This window comes from Orycteropus afer, unplaced genomic scaffold, assembly GCF_000298275.1.
Source record: "Orycteropus afer afer isolate SDZICR_OR568_19922 unplaced genomic scaffold, OryAfe1.0 scaffold00167, whole genome shotgun sequence".
Classification (NCBI taxonomy): domain Eukaryota; kingdom Metazoa; phylum Chordata; class Mammalia; order Tubulidentata; family Orycteropodidae; genus Orycteropus; species Orycteropus afer.
The window spans coordinates 4,983,994-5,005,724 of record NW_006921754.1 but is presented as its reverse complement, the minus strand read 5'-3'; the positions used below and the strand labels follow the sequence as shown (position 1 = coordinate 5,005,724).

The 21,731-nt window shown below is 37.3% G+C and overlaps 1 protein-coding gene across 1 annotated transcript; it reads left to right on the top strand.

The window, feature by feature from the left end:
* The first annotated feature begins 1,032 nt into the window (after positions 1-1,032).
* On the top strand, positions 1,033-11,575 carry KIAA0408 (KIAA0408 ortholog). The gene is made up of 5 exons (XM_007946598.2): positions 1,033-1,262; positions 4,852-5,217; positions 5,307-5,386; positions 7,368-8,640; positions 11,402-11,575. Exons 1-5 carry the CDS (start codon positions 1,128-1,130, stop codon positions 11,573-11,575), a joined length of 2,028 nt encoding a protein of 675 aa, XP_007944789.1. The 5' UTR covers positions 1,033-1,127.
* The last annotated feature ends 10,156 nt before the right edge of the window (positions 11,576-21,731 follow it).

The following is a 21,731-nucleotide window of genomic DNA, read 5'->3' as shown; positions in this document are numbered from 1 at the left end:
CAGGATTTATTTTTATTTCACAGACTATTTTTAATTCAGTCTGACATTTAATCTTTATAATAACATTGTGGATATATTATTATATTAATAATGTATTAATATATTATTAAAATGGGGACATTTTAATCTAAATAAAGTAAAACAAAGGATAGGGGCCTTAGAACAGAGTTACAGATCTGATACTTTACACTACATCTTTAAATACATACACCTTGAACCCTTGAAATCAAAGTATTTCTGTCATTATTTAATTGAGGGTTTCTTGGTGAACTGAGGCAAATGTCCTATCTCTGTTCGCTGAATTCTGATACCCTAAACAGATTATGGCTTATAGTGGAGAAGGAATAGAGAGCATGAATCAAATTTAACATACAACTGACAGGAGTGTTAATTTTCAGATTTTATTTAATGAAGTAAAATAATGAAACATTATAATTTAGTGTGTGGTCTTTTATAGATACATCAGTCCCAGACTGACTACCAACCTTGAGTCATAGTTGGTACAGTATTCCTTTGGTACGATGGTCTTGGTCTCTGAAAATAGAATTGAAACTATAGTCCAGCACTGGCTCAGGACATTAAGTCACAGAAATACATAATTAGGTTGCATCAGAACAGGATGACCATTCATTAGCAGCAGAATCTGCAGAGTTGTGTAAATGTGACCATATAAATTTGATATTTCCACTCTTGGATATTCATGAAAAAAAATCTGTCTTTAGATGAAGTGGGTAATTAAAGGAGCACATATATCTTACCCATGCAACTAACCCTGTTGTCCACTAGAATTTTGCTGACTGGTCTCGGGAGAGAAGGGGAAAAAAAAAAAAAACAACTTTGGCAATACTTATTTATTGACAGTATTTGTTTCTTGTTCTTAAGCAGATCAGTATCCCTTCTTCTGAGTCCAGTTTTCCTAGAGTTCATTTATGTGAACAGCTCTTAACAAAATGATAAAATATGTTTCCAGAAAGCACATGAGTTTGGAACTTTCTCTTATGTTTACATTAGGCTTTATTTTAAAGGCAAGTGAGACTGCTTCAAATAAAACAACTCAAAGCTTCCAAGAAACAGTTAAGAGAAGGCAGAGACGAGCAGAAACACCTCTTCACTGACAGGCTGTTGCCATGGACCTACATAAGCAGTGGGAGAACACAGAGACTAACTGGCACAAGGAAAAGATGGAATTACTGGACCAGTTTGACAATGAAAGGAAGGAATGGGAAAGTCAATGGAAGATCATGCAGAAGAAGATAGAAGAGGTTTGTTTTGAATGTATTGTAAATCCCAAGCTCAGAATGAAAATTAAAGTCATCCTTGTATTGGAAACTTTTAATTTTTTTAAATTCAACCTAATATATGCATCTGAGTAATATTTACTAGTCCAAAAATATCATGACCTTAGCCAATGGTATCTTAAGATCTGTGCTTATTTGATAGCCTCACATGGAAATTCAGAACTTGAAATGTCATTCCAAAATGTATCAGTTTATTGTTTTATGGCCAGACATCATTTATATCAAATACGTATTTTGCATGAGTTTTAAAACAACAGGGCCCAAGAGGACAACTCAAGAAAGTAAGACTTAATTGGTGGAACATGTATTAGTGAAATTACAATTAGTCATTAGAATATGGATCTTTCCTGAGATAATTGATAAATACTAATTAATGTCTACCAAAAGGAGCCCCGGTATCTCAGTGGTTAAAGCACTCAGTTGCGATGCGAAAGTCAGTGATTTGACCCACCAGGCTCTCTGCAGGAAAAAGATGTGGCACTCTGCTGGAAAGATTCATGGCCTTGGAAACCCTGTGAGGCATTTCTACTCTGTCTTACAGGGTTGCTATGAGTTGGAATTGATTTGACAGCACATAACAACAAGAACAACAAAAGAAACTACATGCTAGATAACATGGTGTAGTCCAAAGGAGTGTCATAATCAAACGAAATGGCAGTGGACATGAATATTATTCTGGTAGGGTGTGGTACATTTATTAAGAAAGGGATTATGAAAAATAACTTGCCATAACTCTGACACAAATAATCCTTTTATCTCCATTAACCATCCTCAGTCTCTTAGGCCTGGAATAGTTCCTTCAAGAGTTTGTATTATTGTATTCTCAATTTTGCTCCAACTGAAAATTATTTACACTTATCATACATTCTCCTGGTAGCAGCCATAGTTTTGACTTCTGTGGCTTTATGCATATTACCAAAGTGGTGGTTTTAATACAGTAGGCTTTTTAGACCTTATTCAGTCAGTCAAAGCAAGTCCCTATGTGTTTGTAACACAAATATTTTTTCTTATTAACAATTGGTTTTGAATAAAATGAAATTGGTATGCTAAAAGGAAAAAAAAAAAAGTAACTATTAAACCCTTCCTCTAAAATAGAACCAAGATGGCAAGCATGATTAGAGATTAAAAGGCAAAATCATATGACCTTTTGCTTGGAAGAATTCATTCCTTATCTGTCTATAGTTTAGAAAAGGAATAAGCTCCTGCTTGGTCCCTCCTCTACCTGAATATGTGATCAAGGAGATGCCTAGGTCAAATCAGACTCCAAACTCTAATTCAGTCATAAACTGGCTGCCAGTCATTGGGTCCTGTCTTAGTTATCTCATGCTACTTTAACAGGATAGCACATGTAGATGGCTTTAATACAAAAATTTATTTTCTCTCAGTTTAGAAGGCTAGAAGTCTAAGTTTAGGGTGCCAGTTCTAGTGAAAGGCTTTCTTTTCCTGTTGATTCCTGACTTGTACCTTCAGCTTACATTTCCTAATTCCTTGGAGCTCTCCTTGCCTCTTCGCATCTGTGTTACCCCATCTCTCTTCTTTTTGCTTGCTTAATCTCTTTTAGGTTTCAAAAGAGATTGACTCAAGACATGCCCCACACTAATCCTGCCTCATTAACGTAGCAAGGACAACTCGTTCCCAGATGGGATTATAGCCACAGACATATAGTTTAGAAATTACCACACATTTTTTGGGGACACAGTTCAATCTATCATTGAACAAAGTCTGGGAGGTTCAGTTAGTAACAGTTGCACACAATTCTAGCATCCAAGCAAAATAGTTAAGTGAGTCTGGGTTTGTGTGCATGATACCGTGTACCTTAAACAATCTTGTGTCTGGTTAAATTTTTTTTCAAATAATTTTTCTGACAACTCTAGTAAATATTAGCCTTATCAGTTAGCAGGCATTGAACATATTTAAACTGGATTATTATTCATATAGATACTGCCCTTTTTGAGACTTAATATTTTCCACATCAGAGAAACAGAGGACTGCAACAAAGAAATATTTTCATCATCTGGGACACACCCTGGGGTGCTTTTCACGCCTTGCTGTCTGCATGGTGCCTGAGCAAATCTGGTGGTATATTCCTTGAATAATATTTGCAGTGTAGATAAAGATAGTGGCTGTGAAATGTGGAGCCAAGTGCTTTTAGAGCTATCAAACCATCTCTCTCGAAATTTGACAAGAACTGTGAAAACCACTTCCTTTATCTATTTAGTGGTGAGCCGAGTGTGTGCCTGCAGGCATAACTGAGATCTGTCTAATCAAAGGGACCATAGAGTTCTATTATGCAGAGTTCTGTTATATTACATAGAACAATGGTCACATTGTTTTAATCCGGACAGAAAAACATTTTTAGAATGTATGGAGCCATGGCATTAAAAATGATTTCAGTAATATTTAGCTTTAATGAACATAATTTCCAAAGGAAACATCCTTTGCAAAATATCTGCTTTGGGAATGTGATGAGCTGACTTACTAAATGAGATTGCTAATTGTTTATTAATACAGTTAAATGATGGTGTAGAAATAAGGTGTATGTGTGTGTGTGTGTGAGAGAGAGAGGGACTTTCCATTAAACTCCTGTTTCACTCTGGAAGCAACTAGAGATCATGGCTAGTTTAGTGATTCTTGTCTTTTCAGTTCTGTGACCATGCTTCTGTGTCATCATAATATCTGTCTATAAAAACAGGTTTAATTTATTTTTGAAAGTCGATTTCTAGTCAGAAAGGTACAAGTTACCACCCATGCTTTGTCCTACTAAAAGTCATTTTAGGGTTCATCAAAGTTGTTTTAGCTAACCTAATTATAGAGACACTATTTGGAGGCATAAGCCTCTGATATTGCCAACGGTTAATGCTTCAGCTGCTAACAGAAAGGTTAGAGGTTGGTGTCCACCCAAATGCACCTTGGATAAAAGGCATGGTTATCTACTTAGAAAAAAACAGCCATTGAAAACCCTATAGAGCACAGCTCTACTCTGACACATATGAGTTTGCCATGAGTCAGAGTCAATGGCAAGTAGTTTTTGAGAGTCCCTAAATAATGTAAACAGTTAATATGCTTAGCTACTAACTGAAAGGTTAGAAGTTCTGGTCAACTCAGAATATTGGCCTTGTGATCCATATCTAAAAAAGTCAGCCACTGAAAACCCTGCGGAGGCATGGTTCTCCTCTAGCACACATGGGGTCACGATGGGTCAGACTCAGCTCAGTCGCAACTGGTTTGCTTTAAGCATCAACACCGGGAGTAGTATATAATAATATGACAAAGAAAACTCAAAACCCTTTGCTCAAACCAAAAACCAAACTCACTGCCGTCGAGTTGGATCTGACTCATAGCGATCCCTCCTTGGTTTCTGAGGCAGTATCACTACAGAAGTAGATTGCGCAACCTTCCTTCCGAAGAGTGGCTGGTGGGTTTGAACCACCAGCCCTCTGGTTAACAGTCAGATGTCTTAGGCACTACGCCACCAGAGCTCCCAAACACTTTGCTAAGTACCAAAACTATAGTGAATTAGGAAGAAAAAGTTTTCTCTTTATTTTCTTTATAGCTTTGCCAAGAAGTAAAGCTTCGGAGGAAAATCAGCATGAATGAACGTGCTAATAAGACCATTGATCTTGATTGTGAGAAAGTCCATCAAGACAAAATGGTAGACCCTTTTCCCAATTACCCCAGTTCAGGACAATATGAATTTATAGGGCTAAATCACAAATTTGGTGTGGAAAAAGACAATAAAACAGAGCAGAGCTTATTCACTAAAGGAGATCAAATACATAAGGAACAAAAAGCAACCAAAAAATCAGAAGGAGGGATTATGGATCCTTTGGCTGCAGACAACAGAAAGGAATGTGAAGCCTGGCCTGACCTGAAGACCTCTGAGAAAGAAAGCAAGAGCTCTTCTGGCACCTTAAATACAGTAAGTAAAGATGTGCCTGGCCTAGAATTGTTTCTAAAGAAATATTTACGTTTCAAAGTACTAACATGCTATTGCTTATATGCATCAAGGCTCTTGAAGAACTTGCCAAAGTTAGTGAAGAATTATGCAGCTTTCAAGAGGAAATTCAAAAGCAGTCTAACCACCGAAGGTAGGCTGGCACATCTCTATGATTGCTTTAAGTTGGAAAATCAAGAATATTGTTTTTAATGAATCCAAACTGCCTCTTACATACACTTTGTTAGTGGTATTTAATTAATGATGAATTATAAAAATTTGTTACCTTACATAAGAAACAGAAACTTTAATTGTATTTTTCTTTAGTTTATTAATTTCCTAACACAAACCTTCCACTTCTCTTTACAATTTCTCCATTAGTAATACTTCCTACTTTTGGTGTTCAGTTAAGAGAGACTCACCATAATAAATGAACAATTATCCTTTAATGTGGTTCTTTTTCATTCTGAGTATTTGGTCAGTGGTAGAGCATATAACTGGACTAATTGAGTTAAATACATTTTAAACTATGTCAGACTTAACAACATAGAGTTTTAATTATATAATGATGTTCCACTGAAATATTTTATCCCTAAGTGTCATGTATTTCCATACATGTATTATGTATATACTGGAATCATACATACACATCTATAATGTCACAGAAAATGCTCTTTCAGTTCAGAAACACTATATAACTGTAAGAGTAACCATTAAACAAATTAGAAAATACATATATGTGAAATGCCCTACACAAGTTAAGTGAAAATGAATTGCTCTAAGATTGTCCAGGATTGTTCATAGTGCTACCCTATGAAAGATATAATGTGATTTCTTTTTTTCCTTTTGCTGTTCGCAAGCTTAGAGAATTTCTGTGCTTAATTAAAATAGATTTTCTTAGCCAATCATGATTTACACATAATTTTGCCCTTTTCTTGCTCATTTAATGTTTTCTACTGTTCTCTGTTAGTGGATATTTATCTCTTTCTATTTTATTGTAAACCATCATAATCTTTTATAAATTGAAGAGATATAAATAAATCAGTATGGTTAAGTTTCTCTGTGAATCCACATTGTGGCCATATTAGGTTTTTATTTAGATGACTCAGAAGAGACTTGCCAGTTTCCTTGTACAAATCATACCTGGTATAAAACTCTTACTGTTGTTTCATGGCCTTAGAAGAAAAGCTCAGAATCCCAACTATGTAATTGAAAAGACATTCCAGTTTGATACTGACCTAATGTTTCAGTCTTATTCTTCCTCCCCATTCTGCTTTATAATCCATCCACACCAAAGTACTCATTGTCCTTTGAGTAGCCACACTATTAACCTTAACCTTGCAGTTCATTTTTCCCATATACTCTTTATTCATCCAGAAAATCCTTACTTTTCTTTTAAGCCCTAACCTAGATGAAACTCTCCATTTGGAATTACTCCTTTCTCATTGCACTTTTTGTCAGAATTATGTCATACTACTTTAAACATTCTTTCAAACTAAAGATGCCAAACTTGAGTTCACCTTACAAACCAAACCCACTGCTGTCAAGTTGATTCTAACTCATAGTGACTATAGGACAGAGTAGAACTGCCCCAAAGTGTTTCCAAGGCTGTACATCTTTATGGAAGTAGAATGCCTCATGTTTCTCCCATGGAGTGGCTGTTGATTTCGAACCACTGACCTTTTGGTTAGCAGCCAAATGCTTTGATCACTGCTTGCACTGGCAGAGCTTGTTACATAATAGATGGTAATTCACTAGGCAGAGAGGAAGTAAGTGGGCAATCCAGGTAAGGAATGGCAAGAGAAAACCTATAGAAATGGCCATACCGGTATACAAGACACTATATAATCTAGTCTGAGCATAGGTAAAGATTTAGGTAATGGAAAAATTGAGAAAAGGCTTGAAAGATAGTTTGGGTCAGAGTCAGAAGGACCATAAACACAATGAGAAATGGCTTTATCCTATAAGAAAGTGGACTTGAAGTTGTGGAATAGGAAATTTATATTAAAATGAGGTTTGAAGAGGTTGCAACTCCTTTTCCTGTAGCAGAAATCCATTTCTTAAGCCACAGTGTCTTTTCAGAGCTTGTCCTAAACAAAGTTACCACTAATACACCATGTTTTATAATTTTTTAGGATGAAGTCTGATTCTTTTCTCCAGGATATGCCCAATGTAAAAGAAAAACAGAAAAACAGAAAGAATCTGAACTGTGTGGATGTGTTCCAAAGTGAATCTAGGGAAAAACATGAAATTGACACAATTGATTTGCAAAGAAGTGAAATTCCACCTGTTCCTCCTCCAAGAAGCACATCTCGGAATCTGCCTACTTCATATTCTGAAGTTATACAAGCCCATGAAGGGTTGAAGGAAAGCTTAGACAATAGTTTTGTGGCCCATGAGGGTCAAGGTGAAAAGAACTGCAATCCTCATTTCCTTTTGAGACAGCATGAGATGCCCATGTTGGGTCCCAAGGAAGGAAAGACTTTGAAAGATGGTGTCATACTTTCTTCTTTTGCACCAGAAGCCGAAGTAGATAATAAGTGTCCATGTAATGAAGATACTGGACTTAACATGTGGTCATGCAACATTGGAATAGGTGGTGCAAAAAAGAGCCCTTCCACATTGTGGTTTCAGAAAACCTGCTCTACCCCCAATAAACCAAAATATGAAAAGGTGATCCCAGATCATCCTGCTAAATCTCATCCCAATCTTCATGTTAGCCATGACTGTAGCTCCTCGGTGACACAGAGTGGTGGCCCACTTAGAAGTTTCAGTTGCAGCTTTGAAGAGACAACAAAGAATGAAAAGCTAGCAGCAAAGACTGATGAATTTAACCGAACTGTATTTAGAACAGATAGAAGTTGCCATGCAATACAGCAAAATCAGAGCTACTCAAAATCATCTGAAGATCCTAAGCCCTGTGATACCATAGTTACTCATTCAGGTAACATATCAGAAAATGACAGTGTGTTTGGTATTCTGAAAACAAGTGTCCACATGCCCCTGCCTATGGAAAACGTGCCTGATAATCTTACAAAACTATTTTCAACTGGCCAAGTCAGACAAATGCAGGAACCCCTAAGTCCTAGCAGTTACCAGAATATGCTCCATGAACACGACTGGAGACCAAGTAATTTGTCTGGCCGTCCAAGGTCAGCTGATCCTAGGTCAAATTATGGTGTTGTGGAAAAGCTGCTGAAAACCTATGAGACATCAGCAGAGTCTGCCTTAAAGAATTCTAAATGGTTCCAGGATAATTGGACTAAATGTAACTCTAATGTCAGCAGTGGGACCATGTTAAGTCAACCTTTAGAAATGCTCCAAATGGAACAAGAACTTCAACAAAAGACAGCTATGTGTGGAGGTCAGCACATGAAGAAAGGAGTAGATTGGAAAAAGATAGCAGAGGTGAGAAAGTAAACAACAGTGTTTTGGTAGAATTGTAGCTGTATTTAGCAGTGGCTCAGAGTTTAGTCAGTCAGTTACCCAGTGTCATACATAGAATGTAGGCACATGTTCTGACATCTTCTAAACTTCTTGACCCTTTAGTGAATGAATAGGAACCTTCGGATTATAACTTAACATGAACTTTAATGGAGTAACTTCATGATAATAAATAAGATTGAGAACGTCAAGAAAATCAAATGTTTGGTATAAGTTGCTTTCTTGAAAAATATTCAGAATGTACATTTGGTGATTCATAGAATGTCATTGCTTTCATATTAAGTGTTCAAATTAAGAAAAATATATGGAAAATATTTTTAAATAACATGCACTTTTCAGTAATTAAGTTTGATTGTGTTAGTAGTTGCCAGTATTTGACTCATGTTCTTTCTCATAAGATTAGTCACATAATGTGAATATGAGTAAAAGACATAATTTTTAAATAATACTCTGTAAAGTTCTCTTATTGTGAAGTTGAAAGACAGTACAGTAAAAATAAAACACAGTATTAGAATTTAAAAAATTAAGGTCATTCTTAACATAGACATTCCCGCCAAAGTTAATAACATGGATGTGCTTTTTGTTCCAATCTGTTTACAAAATACTGTAATCTTCACTAGTTATAGGATTGCTGTGGTTGTTGTTGTGTGCCTTCGAGTCAGAGCTGACTCATAGCGACCCCTCCTTGGGTTTCCGAGGCAGTATCACTATGGAAGTAGATTGCCCAACCTTCCTTCCGAGGAGTGGCTGGTGAGTTTGAACCACCAGCCTTCTGCTTAGCAGTCAAGTGCCTTAGGCACTGTGCTACCAGAGCTCCTAGTTATAGGATACAAGGAGGTAAAAAAAGATTGATATTTACAGTGAAGACCTATCCAACAGTTCCATTTTATGTACATATATTTTTTTAATTTTTATTATGATTTGGGTGAAAGTTTACAGAGCAGATTCATTTTCTATATCCCTGTGCACACACTGCCCTTCTATTCTCCTATGATTGATCTCTCCAAGGAGTGTATCTACCTAGTATTTGTGTTCAGCTCATATTATGTGCATAATTTTAAGGACATATAAAAAGCTGTATGGTGGTATATTACTACTAAACCAAAAAAAAACAAACTCACTGCCATCGAATCGATTCCAACTCATAGTGACCCCTTTGGGTTTCCAGGGTGGTAAATCTTTACAGCAGATTGCCCTGTCCTCCTTTCATGGAGTGGCTGGTGAGTTTGAACTGTCAGCTTTCTGGTTAGCAGTCAAACGCCTTAGGCACTAGGCCACTAGAGCATTATTAATTTTTGTTATGATTACTATTAATAGCCAAGGCTTCCAAAGTTCTAGTTTTACATATATAGTGTGAATGCAGCTTAGTTTTAAGCTATGCAGCTTGCATCCTTCTGGTGTGTGTGGGGGAAAAACGTGGTTTTCAAACCCTGCAAAAATACCAGGTTTTTTTCATTTTACCAGAAACCTCGCCTGTTTGCACAGGACACAAATAAGTATCCTGCTTTCGTATTTCTCTCTTTTTATACTTGAGCCCATAAATAACTCTAAGGTCCTATATCTGGAGTTAGAAAATGGAACTATGCTTAAACTAACCAGTCATAATTATTAGCTAACAAGTAGTATTACTAAGGGAGCTCTGGTAGCATAGTGCCTAAGGCACATGACTGCTAACCAGAAGGCTGGCGGTTCAAACCCACCAGCCACTCCTCGGAAGGAAGGTTGGGCAATCTACTTCCATAATGATACTGCCTCAGAAACCCAAGGAGGGGTCGCTATGAGTTGGGTCTGACTCCACGGCACATAACAACAACAACAATATTACTAAATATTAAAGGTGCATTTAGTAGGGGTAGTAGAGTAGAGAGGGTCCTTTACTGTAGCTCCCTGGATGTAGTTGTTTTGTTTTGTTTTGTTTTTTCTTCCTAGAAACAAATCTAAAAAAAATAAGTCTTCACAGAGGAAAAAAGGAAAAGGTTACTGTTTGTGCCAGGCCATGATAAAAATAACAGAAATGGAGACCACCCTTATTGCCCATCTCAGATGAAAGAGTACGGGGTTTGTTAAAAGAGTCAGTAAGAAGAATCAAGGGTATAAAATGTGTTAATGGAAGATATTTATTTATTTATTTCGATTGCAAAGATCGAATAATGTGTTTCTTCCATTAAAGTAAAAAATAAAAAAGAAGGAAATGAAAGAATAGGAAGAGAAGTGAAGGAAATATTTCTCTCATTGAAAGAATTACTAGCGGGGGTTTGGGGGGAACATGGTATCATATTAACCATTTTCTGTATTTTTGCTTATGACCTCTTAAAATTTCAGTAACTTAATGTAAGTGGACAAAGTTTCTTGAGTAATTTATTTCATTTGTTTTATTTTTAACACTAAAGCATTCTCACATCCCACTAAGAAACATCTGGGGTTCAGTCCTACCACTTGAAATTACCTAAATTTTTTGTATCATAAGCTCATAATTATTTTTATAAAGAGATTTTTCTACTAAAATGTATCAGTGTGATATCTATCAGATTACCAATGTCATATTCCATATTAAAATACAGTTGCTTCGATTAAAACATTAAAGTGCACAAAATATTAGATAAACATCTTTTTATAGTTTCTCAGTGCTCTTACTTGCATATACATATGGTTAACATATTAATCTCAAAATTGGAATCCATCGTTGGTGCCCATATAGAGATGAATGTCTTCATTTGTGCCCTAGGAACCTATAACAGCGAAATGTTCACGTGGAAAAGGGTTTTCCAGACCTGCTAGACCAGCAAATCGCCGTCTCCCATCTAGATGGGCATCCAGATCTCCATCTGCACCCCCAGCTTTGCGGAGAACTGCCCACAACTATCCCATTTCTCTGCGAGCCGAAGCATCGATGGTCTAAGTCTGGCCTGGATTGCTAGATTACAAGAGCTGTAGTCCCATTTGCCAAACAGAGCATCTGAGTGTTTACAGCCAGTCCTGTTCTCTTCTGTATCTTTCAGGATCACTGGGACATGCAATTTAAATCTTAACTTCCCATCAGTCTTCAGTGTTTTTAATCTTTGGAGTAATTATCTTCCTGTATTTTGATTTCTTAGGTCAGAATTATTTTAATGCCATCCTCATTAATTTTCAAATATGATTTAAGTTGAAACAATGTACAATATTGTATATTCTAACTTTCTTGCAAGTGACAGAAAGCAAGCAGTTACATGCATGGCCATGTGTTTGTAGGTGCATGAGTTGAAATAGGGAGTATCTTAGTATGTATTTAGATGAGAAAACTTATGTGCTAGTGTTGACTTTGAAATTATAACATGTATACCTATATATTCTTTGTGTTTATATTTTTGAAAATATACAGTACCATTTATATTTTGTATGCCTCAAGTATTTCACTTAAGGCATTTGAGGTACATATTAACTGATCATTTTCTCAGCCTCAAGCATATTGAAAAGTAAGAATTTACACATATGGACTTCTAAATATGACACTTAAATAATTTCTTAATCCATATAAGGATAAACTAATGCCACTGATCTTTGCTTTCACTTTTAAAGAAAAATGTCACAGTTTTAACAGGTCAGCCTTCTAAAGCAAGCATAAAATGTTCACAGATGCTTTTATATATGGTAATATATTGTGATTTTAATTTTATACTTGATCCTTGAACCAGAATCATGAGACCACGTTATAAATGGCCTAAGTAAATGATAACTTTCTTTTGCTGCAGGACTAGACATTCCTTAAATACAATGTAAAAGAAAAAAAAAATTACACTGAACTTTATTTTTTCTTAAACTTCTGATAAACTTTTAGTTTAGTTGCTTTCATACATATTTAGATGTAAGTCATTCACGTTTTCCTTTTCTTTTTCCCTATAATTATTAAAGGACTAAATCACATTTTTATTAACAAGAAAGGGAATAATATTTTGTTGAGAGCTGAATTATAATGTCTTTCTCATTCTGTTCTACATAAAAAAACCTGAAGCTAAGCTTTGGCATTTTTGAGTAGCATACAGGACAGAAACGTGTGTTTTGACTGCAACTTGCATATATAGAGAACACATACAATCTGTATTGAGAGCTGACAGAACTAAGAATGTTGAGGTGCCTGGAATCCCACATGGCAGATCTAAGAAGCAGCTTTGCTCTCCATTGCCTCTGTACAATAGCACCTGTGTTATTAGTTAGCTATTAATTCTACTTAAGCATTTCTTTGTTACCAGAAATGTTTTAAGGAGTTCTTAGGCCAAGGTATTCAAAGAGCCTTGTCCATATGATGTATTATAACAATTTAGAGAAATTCACTTCATTATATATCATGACCTAAAGTAAAGTAAATAATTTTCAAATCCCGAATTGCTTTAAAGGCTCAAGACTGTTACAGGGTGGTAGATAGAGTCATACTTTCCAATAAGAAATTGAATTAAACATCCAAACTATGAGCTTGGATGGTAAGCAAGGGCTATATAGCCACTCTTTTGCTTAGTGATGTCATTCTCATGATAACACTGTTTAGCTGAAGGGGAGGAGACCCTGGAGAGGTGGAAGCCTGCAGCATAAAACGGCAGGCCTGCAGGCGGATGCTATGTGTGGCATTGGGAGCCTGCCCCAGGACTGTGCTGCGTTCCTGTTCCTTTCTATTACTGTAACCAGGAGTCTAATGTGAATCTGTGGTTCCTGCTCTGAACTACAAATCAGACTATTGGGAATTTCTTAAGAACTGAGATTCTTGACTTTACTCCCTAATTCTAAAGCATAATCTCCAAGGAATGAGTCTGGGAATCTGGAGTCTGTAATAAAAAAGAAGAAGGCAAAACAAAACTTTCGATGATTCAGATTCAGGACCAGCAACATTGATTGATAGCACATCCCTAAATGGATAGGGTTTCTTGGCTAATCACTTCCTGGGGATCACCATTACTATCCGTAAATTAAAAGGGTTATGTTGTCAAGCCTTTACACTCAGTAAGTTATTTTTTTTTCTATTGCCACTTGAATGAAACAGTGGAACACATTTTAACATTATATTTATTGTAATCATGCAATATTAAAAGGTGGAGGGAGGGGAAACTTAGAATCTTGTCCAGTCCCCTTGATTGTACTATGAAAAACCTAAAAGAAAGATCATTATCTTTGAAAAACAATTTTTTTTTCATGTATTATATTTTAACTGGTCTGTTCTCTACTTTGGATGGGAACTATCCTGCCAGCAGCAGCATATCCTTCATTATACCACCATTGCTGCATTTAAGGGATTTGTAATTAGTTCCAGAAATATTTGATTAGAAATACTTTTGTTACTAGATGTTTCCCTAGCAGATTTTGGGGGGAGTGTGTTAGGTTGTTTCAGTAGGTGATTACTGATACATTGGCTGAGCCCCAAAAGTAATAAGAATGAAGCACAAAGAAGTGTGTGTGTGTGTGTTTCCTCACAAGTTCTCTATATTGCCTTATATCCCGAAACCAAGTATGAAACTATAAATTATGCTTTGTATAATTCACTTGGTTAAAAATTATCCTTAAGTTTCATTTGTTTTTATGCAGACAGTGAAGATAACCAAATTTCATTTTGCAGATATTGCCACAAACATCATTTTTTTCCACAAGGGAAATTTAACCAGACTCTACGTTATCCTGTGAAAACACCTGGATCTAAAAAAAAGAATGTGCTTCCCTACAAAGATTTTTAGAAAACCTATGCACATTCACTGATGAACAAGTACAGGTATGCATCATTTAACGTCTACGATATCTTCTGTGAAATAAGACCTCATGGGATTTGGATGTTGTGCAAACACCATATGATACACTTAGCAAACAGACAAACAAAACAAACAAATATATCTCAATCATGAGCAATAACATTCACTGATTTTTCCACCTTTATGTGGTTTAATACAGGGCTTCAAACCAGTTCATTCTAGCTTGACCCCCTGCTGAGAATTTGCTTTTCCACCCCACATAGACTAAATCAGAATTTACATTTTAACAGGATCCCCAGGTGATTCGTACAACCGTGTATACATAGGAAAAATATTCACGTAATATTTTCAGAAGAAAATCAAACATTGCTGCAGCACCCAAGAGACATGGAATACATGAGATTGGATGCGGCTGCCTGTGAATGGAAGCATACAATATGAGACAGCAAACTTTAAGTAGGGAAAGGTCACATTAAAATAACAATAGAGAGTACAGTACATAATAAGCCAGTAATAGTGTTTATTATCAAGATACATGTATTACATATATGCATTATAGGTTATATGTGTACTGTACCATAATATGCCTGGCAGCACAATATCTTTGCATGCGAGAGACGTGAGATACACATGTTGCTTGTGGAAAGGTGTTCTGTTAGTTATATCCAGTTACATCTGCTACGTCCCATTTTCTAACTGGAATTTCTAAACTCTTATAACGTTAGAGGACTACAGAGTATATGAGGTCAGACATTGCCCAAACAGTTGTTATGCAATGCATGATTGTACTTCATCTTGAAGTCTACTTCAGCCATTAGAAGCCATCAAATGAAATAGGTGTTTTGTTTCTGTAGTGCTGGTATAACAGACATACCACAAATGGATGGCTTTAACAAACAGGAATTTATTCTCTTACAGTTTAGGAGACTAGAAGTCCGAGTTCAAAGTGCCAGCTCTAGGGGCTAAGTGAAGGCCTCTCAACCTTGGGCTTCAGCTCTGCCTCTTGCTCCTGGCCCACTGAAGCTAGAGGCATCCCTTAACTCAGGCAGCTGCTGGCTGCTGAGGCTGACAAACCCAAGATCGGCAGTTAAAATGGTACAATCCCAAGATTAGCAGACAACATGGAAGACCACTGAGATGAAGACTTGGCTAAATGCAGGATCCAGATATGCCAAAAGTTCGAGATCTTCCCCAAAGTTTGTTCTTATATACTGGAAGCAGGCTACATACCGAAGGCAACTACTTAGCTTCTCAGAATAGATTCCACCATGGAGTTAATTACCAATCTCCTCATGGGGAATAACTACATTCAGCTGCCTAGCCACTCAAAACTATGCCACAGCCAAGTTGACACACAACTTACCACACTGTGGAAGCACTCATTGTGGTATATATATATATACCAAAAACATTTTTGTTTTCTTCCTTCTCTACAATGATCTCCAGTCAAGCTGAGTCTTACAAAGATTAAACTCAAATATATGCACAGTTCAACCTATTAAAATATCTATTGATGGTAGAATCTGAAGCCAGTCCTGGCTGAATCTACACCTTTGTGACTCATGTCTCATACACTGACATCCATGATTTCTCATTTAAATGCTAATTAAGTCTAATTAAATTTTTGTTGGAAAAGAGCATACACTTAGAAACTTTGTATTTACATTATGAAATAGATTGACATATATTAAGCATGTTCACATTTCTATCATAGGGCTATCTTACTTCAGATTCTGCATTTCTTAAGTGGCAAGTACCTTCTGCCAGAATTGCCAGCCATGACTTATTCATCTTATTAGAGCCCAGAAGAATTCTGCAAAACTTAAAGCAAAAAGGATGGGAGTGGAGGGTTTGTCAGATAAGTGCCTAGGATGATTTCTACTACATCATTTTTACTGTATAAAATTTTTTATCATAAATAATTATGGTTCACTGGGAAAAATCACAAGACTTAAAATCTGATATGTACTTTACTAATTTTATAAATTCAACAGGTGAATTTGGCATATTCTGACAAAAAAATAGCTACTTTTATGGAGCTATATAGAGAAGTCTAGACATGAGGGAAGGGTCTAGAATTGGAAGTAAGTCATTCAGAACAATCACAATTTAGAGGTGAGAAACCTGAGACTCAGAAAGGTCAGCTTGGCTGCCAAGCTTACACCAAAGGAATCCAGCCCTGGGCTCAAACACCTGTGTCTTGCCTCTCTGTATAAATGCTCATTTGCAACTGTGACTTTATTGTTTGCAAAGCACATTCCTATTCCTCTAATTGTTTATTTCTTACGACAAAACTTAAGACAGACATGGTAATATTTAATTACAGAAGGGAAAAATTAAATGGACCTTTTCCCAAGATAACAGTTGGACATAAATGGGGAGCTCCTCAGACTCCTAGCTCAGACTCTTTCCCCAAACTTCGTTTCCCAGAGTAAATTGTTTATATGAGGTTGAGATTGCATGGAACTTTTTTTTTTTTTTTTTTTGGTAAGGAAGAGGAAGGAAAAGAACAAACAGTTCTTTTTCACTTAGGTTTTATACATGACGCTGAAATTGTTTTGCTGTCATGGAGAGTTTCTCAATTTTAATGATCTGAACAGAAAGTCATCATAATTTTTATGGTTTCAACAAATAGGAGACAGTATTCAAAAAGTTGTGAACAAGACTCACTTTATCAAAACATTTTTCAGTTTGTAGTGCCTAAGGCATTTGACTGCTAACCAGAAGGCTGGCAGTTCAAACCCACCAGCCACTCCTGGGAAGGAAGATGGGGCAATCTACTTCCGTAGTGATACTGCCTCAGAAACCCAAGGAATGGTCACTATGAGTTGAAATCGACTCAACAGCAGTGAGCTGGTTGGTTGGCTGGTTGATTTTCTTCACTCTTCTTTGCTTCAGATGAGGGAAGACCAATAGTTGCATCTTAGATGGCTGCTTGGAAGCTTTTAAGGCCCCAGCTGCTACAAGATTTTTCTGTACTATGTTGTGCCAATTGAGCATGATCATGACCCTGAGACTACAGTCCTGAGTAAGCTGGCCTGGTGATTCTCTCTCAGGGTGTATGGTTGTCTCTGAGAAGTTACTCCAACTTTGTCCTCTGTTGCTTCTGTAATGTGTGTGGCTAATTTTGTAGTAGAAGTGCATATGTAAGATTATCTTCGGTTAAATCTATCCTGGGAGCTTTGGTAGCATAGTGCCTAAGGCACTTGACTGCTAACCAGAAGGCTGGCGGTTCAAACCCACCAGCCATTCCTCGGAAGGAAGGTTAGGCAATCTACTTCTGTAGTGATACTGCCTTGGAAACCCAAGGAGGGGTTGCTGTGAGTCGGGTACCACTCCATGGCACATAACAACAACAGACCTATCCTTGGTCTAGGGTATATTCCTGTTCACTGACCCCCAGTGATAGTCTCACTTGTCTATGCATTTATCTGTAGCCTGATGTTTGGTGTTAGTGGTAATGCACTATTGTACATATTCTGTTACTTGCCTCTGTTGTCTATATCTTATGTGCACATTTCTGTGTCCTTTCTTTTCCTCAGTGTCATCATGCTTGTCACAGACTCTTTCCATACCGTCCCTCCTCTCACCCAAATCAACAGAACCCCAACTGGTCTGAAATTTTTCCTCCTCTTCCCTCCCATCCTCGGTAACCTACAAAGTGAGTTTCCTTCCCTAAGTAAACCTTTCCTTGACTTACTTGACTCAGCATAATTTCCTCCAAATTCATCCACATTGTGAGATAATTAATGTATTTTGCAAGAAGTTTTCTGTTCAAATTAACCCAGTAAAGAATTTAATGAGTTAAGGATATTTGGAGTTAAATAGTTGATTTGCAATGAAGGCTAAAGAACCCTATACAGTATTTTAAAAGGCAATTATTTGTGGGATTAAAAAGGAGGTAATAGCTTCCATCTGTTAAAATTCAGGAGGCTAACCACTCGGAGTAAAAATCTGTGAAGGAAAGACTAGACGAGAGAGCTGCTGAGACCTGGCATGTTACCTCCTTAGGAGGGGAGCTTGTGGGAGGAGGGAGGGTAGCAGGGTTAAAAGAATTAATAAAATAACTTAGCAAGAGCAAGCACTGTGCTTTCCTAGGTGGATCCAGGGCCTAGGATTAACAACATCAAGGACTCCATGTTGGGCAGTGCTCCAGAACCAGGCAGAAAATCGTCCTTATTTCTTCATAAAGCAACAGAGACTGAGTCCAGATCTGGAAAAGAATGAAATATCCAGGAAAGGAAATTTGTAAAAGTAAGACAAAGAAGAAGTCTAGAACTGGAACCAGCACAGTTAGCAATAGAGAAAGGGGTGACACCAGAAATGGGAGTTGTAGGTATGTGCCGTTAAGTTGGATGTGACTCATAACAACCCCTCCTTGGATTTCCAAGGTGGTATCATTATAGGATTGCCCAGTCTTCCTTCTGAGGAGTGGCTGGTGGGTTTGAATTACCAGGCTGCTGGTAAGCAATCAAGTGCCTTAAGCACTATGCTACCAGAGTTCCTAGAAATAGGAGTAGAGAGATCTTCTCCAGTACATGAGGTGTTTACTAAAGTCAATAGCCAAGGAGACTTGTGGAGCAAATGAAGCTTTTGTAGGCATCTGGGACATTAACCACTATTAAGTTAAAATAGAAGTACTTAGGTGTTACAGGGGAAGTGGGGCAAGGGCCGGGGAAAAGACAGAGCTGCAGGAACCCAAGTAAGGGGAGGGCAGTGAGGTTTCAAACAGCTAAGGGAGACAAACTTGTCAGTTTGTCATACTTTGGTGGCTTGAATATTGCTGTGAGACTTGTCTCTAATGCTAGCAGGGTCGCACATGGTGCACAGGTTTCAATGCAACTTACAGACTGAGACAGACTAGGAAGAAGACTACTTCTTCTCCATCCACTTCTCAAAGAATTGGTCAGGGAAAACCTTATGAATAGCAGAGAAACACTGTCTGATACATTACTGAGCAACTTTATGGATAGCCCTGAAACATTGTCTGATACACTGCAGGAAGACAAGCCCTATAGGTCAGAAGGCACTCAAAATATGAGTTGGAAAGAGCTACATCATCAGAGTACAATGAACCTTAATGATATGGATAAAGTAAAGCTTTCAGGACCTCCATTGGCTGATGTAGCACAACTCAATTTGATGAGAAACAGCTGCAAGCATCCATTAATAATCAGAACTTGGAATGTATGAAGTATGAATCTGGGAAAATTGGAAGTTTTCAAAAATGAACTGGAATGCATAAAGATTGATATCATAGGCCTTAGTGAGCTGAGATGGACCAGTTTTGGCCATTTTGAATCAGACAATCAGATGATCTACTGTGCCGGAAATGACCATTTGAAAAGGAATGGCATTGGCATTCATCATTACAAAGGATGTTTCAAGATGTGTGCTGAAAGACAATGTTGTCAATGATAGAATAATATCCATACACCTACAAGGAAGACCAGTTAATACTATGATTATTCAGATTTACACACCAACCGCCAAAGCCAAAGCCATGAAGAAATGGAAGATTTTTATCAACTTCTGCAGTCTGAAATTGACCGAACATGTGATCAAGGTGTGTTAATTATCACTGTTGACTGGAATGCAGAAATTGGAAACAAGAAGCACCAATAGTGAAAATACGGGCTTTGGTGACAAAAAGAACACTGATAGAATTTTGCTACTTACTCATTGCAAATACCTATTTCAACAACATAAACAGCAGCTATACATGTGGACTTCACCAGATGGAGTACACAGGAATCAGATTGACTACATCTGTGGCAAGAGGTAATGGAAAAGCTCAATATCTTTAGCCAAAACAAGGCCAGGAACTGACTGTGGAAGAGACCATCAACTGCTTATTGTTGTTGTTGTTGTTATGTGCCATGGAGTCAGCCCTGACTCACAGCGACCCCTCCTTGGGTTTCCGAGGCAGTATCACTACGGAAGCAGGATTGCCCAACCTTCCTTCTGAGGAGTGGCTGGTGGGTTTGAACCACCAGCCTTCTGGTTAGCAGTCAAGTGCCTTAGCCACTATGCTACCAGAGCTCCCTCAACTGCTTATATGCAAGTTCAAATTGAAGACAATTAAAACAAGTCCACAAGAGCCACATATGGTGTTAAGTATATCCCTTCTGAATTTAGAGATCATCTAAAGAATATATTTGATTCATTGAACACCAGTGATTGAAAACCAGAGGAATTGTGGGATGACATCAAGAACATCATCCATGAAGAAAGCAAGAGGTCATTAAAAAGACAAGAAGATAAGACCAAAATGGATGGTGGAAGACATGACAAGATAAAAGAGCTGAGCAGAAGATTCAAACAGCAGTTCGAGCAGACAAAGCCAGTTACTAAAATGAAATGTGCAAAGACCTGGAGTTAAAAAACCAAAAGGGAAGAACACACTCGGCATTTCTCAAGCTGAATGGAGGAAAAAAATTAAGCCTTGAGTTGTAATATTGAAAGATACCATGGGCAAAATATTGAATGATGCAGGAAGTATCAAAAGAAGATGGAAGGAATACATAGAGTCACTGTACCAAAAAGAACTGGCTGATCTTCATCCATTTCAGGAAGTGGCATATGATCAAGAACCAGTAGTATTGAGGGAAGAAGTTGAAGCAGCACTGAAGGAATTGGTGAAAAATGAGACTCCAGAAATTGATGGAATACTCATTGAGATGTTTCAACAAAGATGCTCCACTGGAGGCACTCACTCAGTAATACCAGGAGATCTGGAAGACAGCTACATGGCCAGCTGACTGGAAGAGATCCATGTTTGTACCCATTCCAAAGAAAAGTGATCCCAGAATAGCAATATTAATCTCTGATCAAATTGACTTTAAGAAAAAAACCATAATATGAGACAAGGAAGGACATTATATAATGATTAAAGGATCAATTGAACATGAAGATATAACCATAATAAATATTGATGGACTCAATGAAAGAGCCCCAAAATACATAAATCAGACTTTAAAAGAGTTAAAAAGACAAATAGATGACTCCACAGTCATAATGGGAGACTTTAATACACCACTTTCATTGAAAGAACAACTGGAAAGAAACTTAACAAAGATGCAGAAGAGCTAAACAATACAATCCACCAACTTGGCCTTACAGACATCTACAGAGCATTTCACCCAACAGCAGCACAATTTACATTCTTCTCCAGTGCACATGGAACATTTTCCGTGATAGACCATGTGCTAGGCCATAAAGCAAGCCTTCATGAATTTAAAAACATTAAGATACTGCAAAGCATCTTCTCAGATCATAATGCTATCAAATTAGAAATCAACAATAGGAAGATCAACAGAACAAGAGTAAACACATGGAAACTGAACA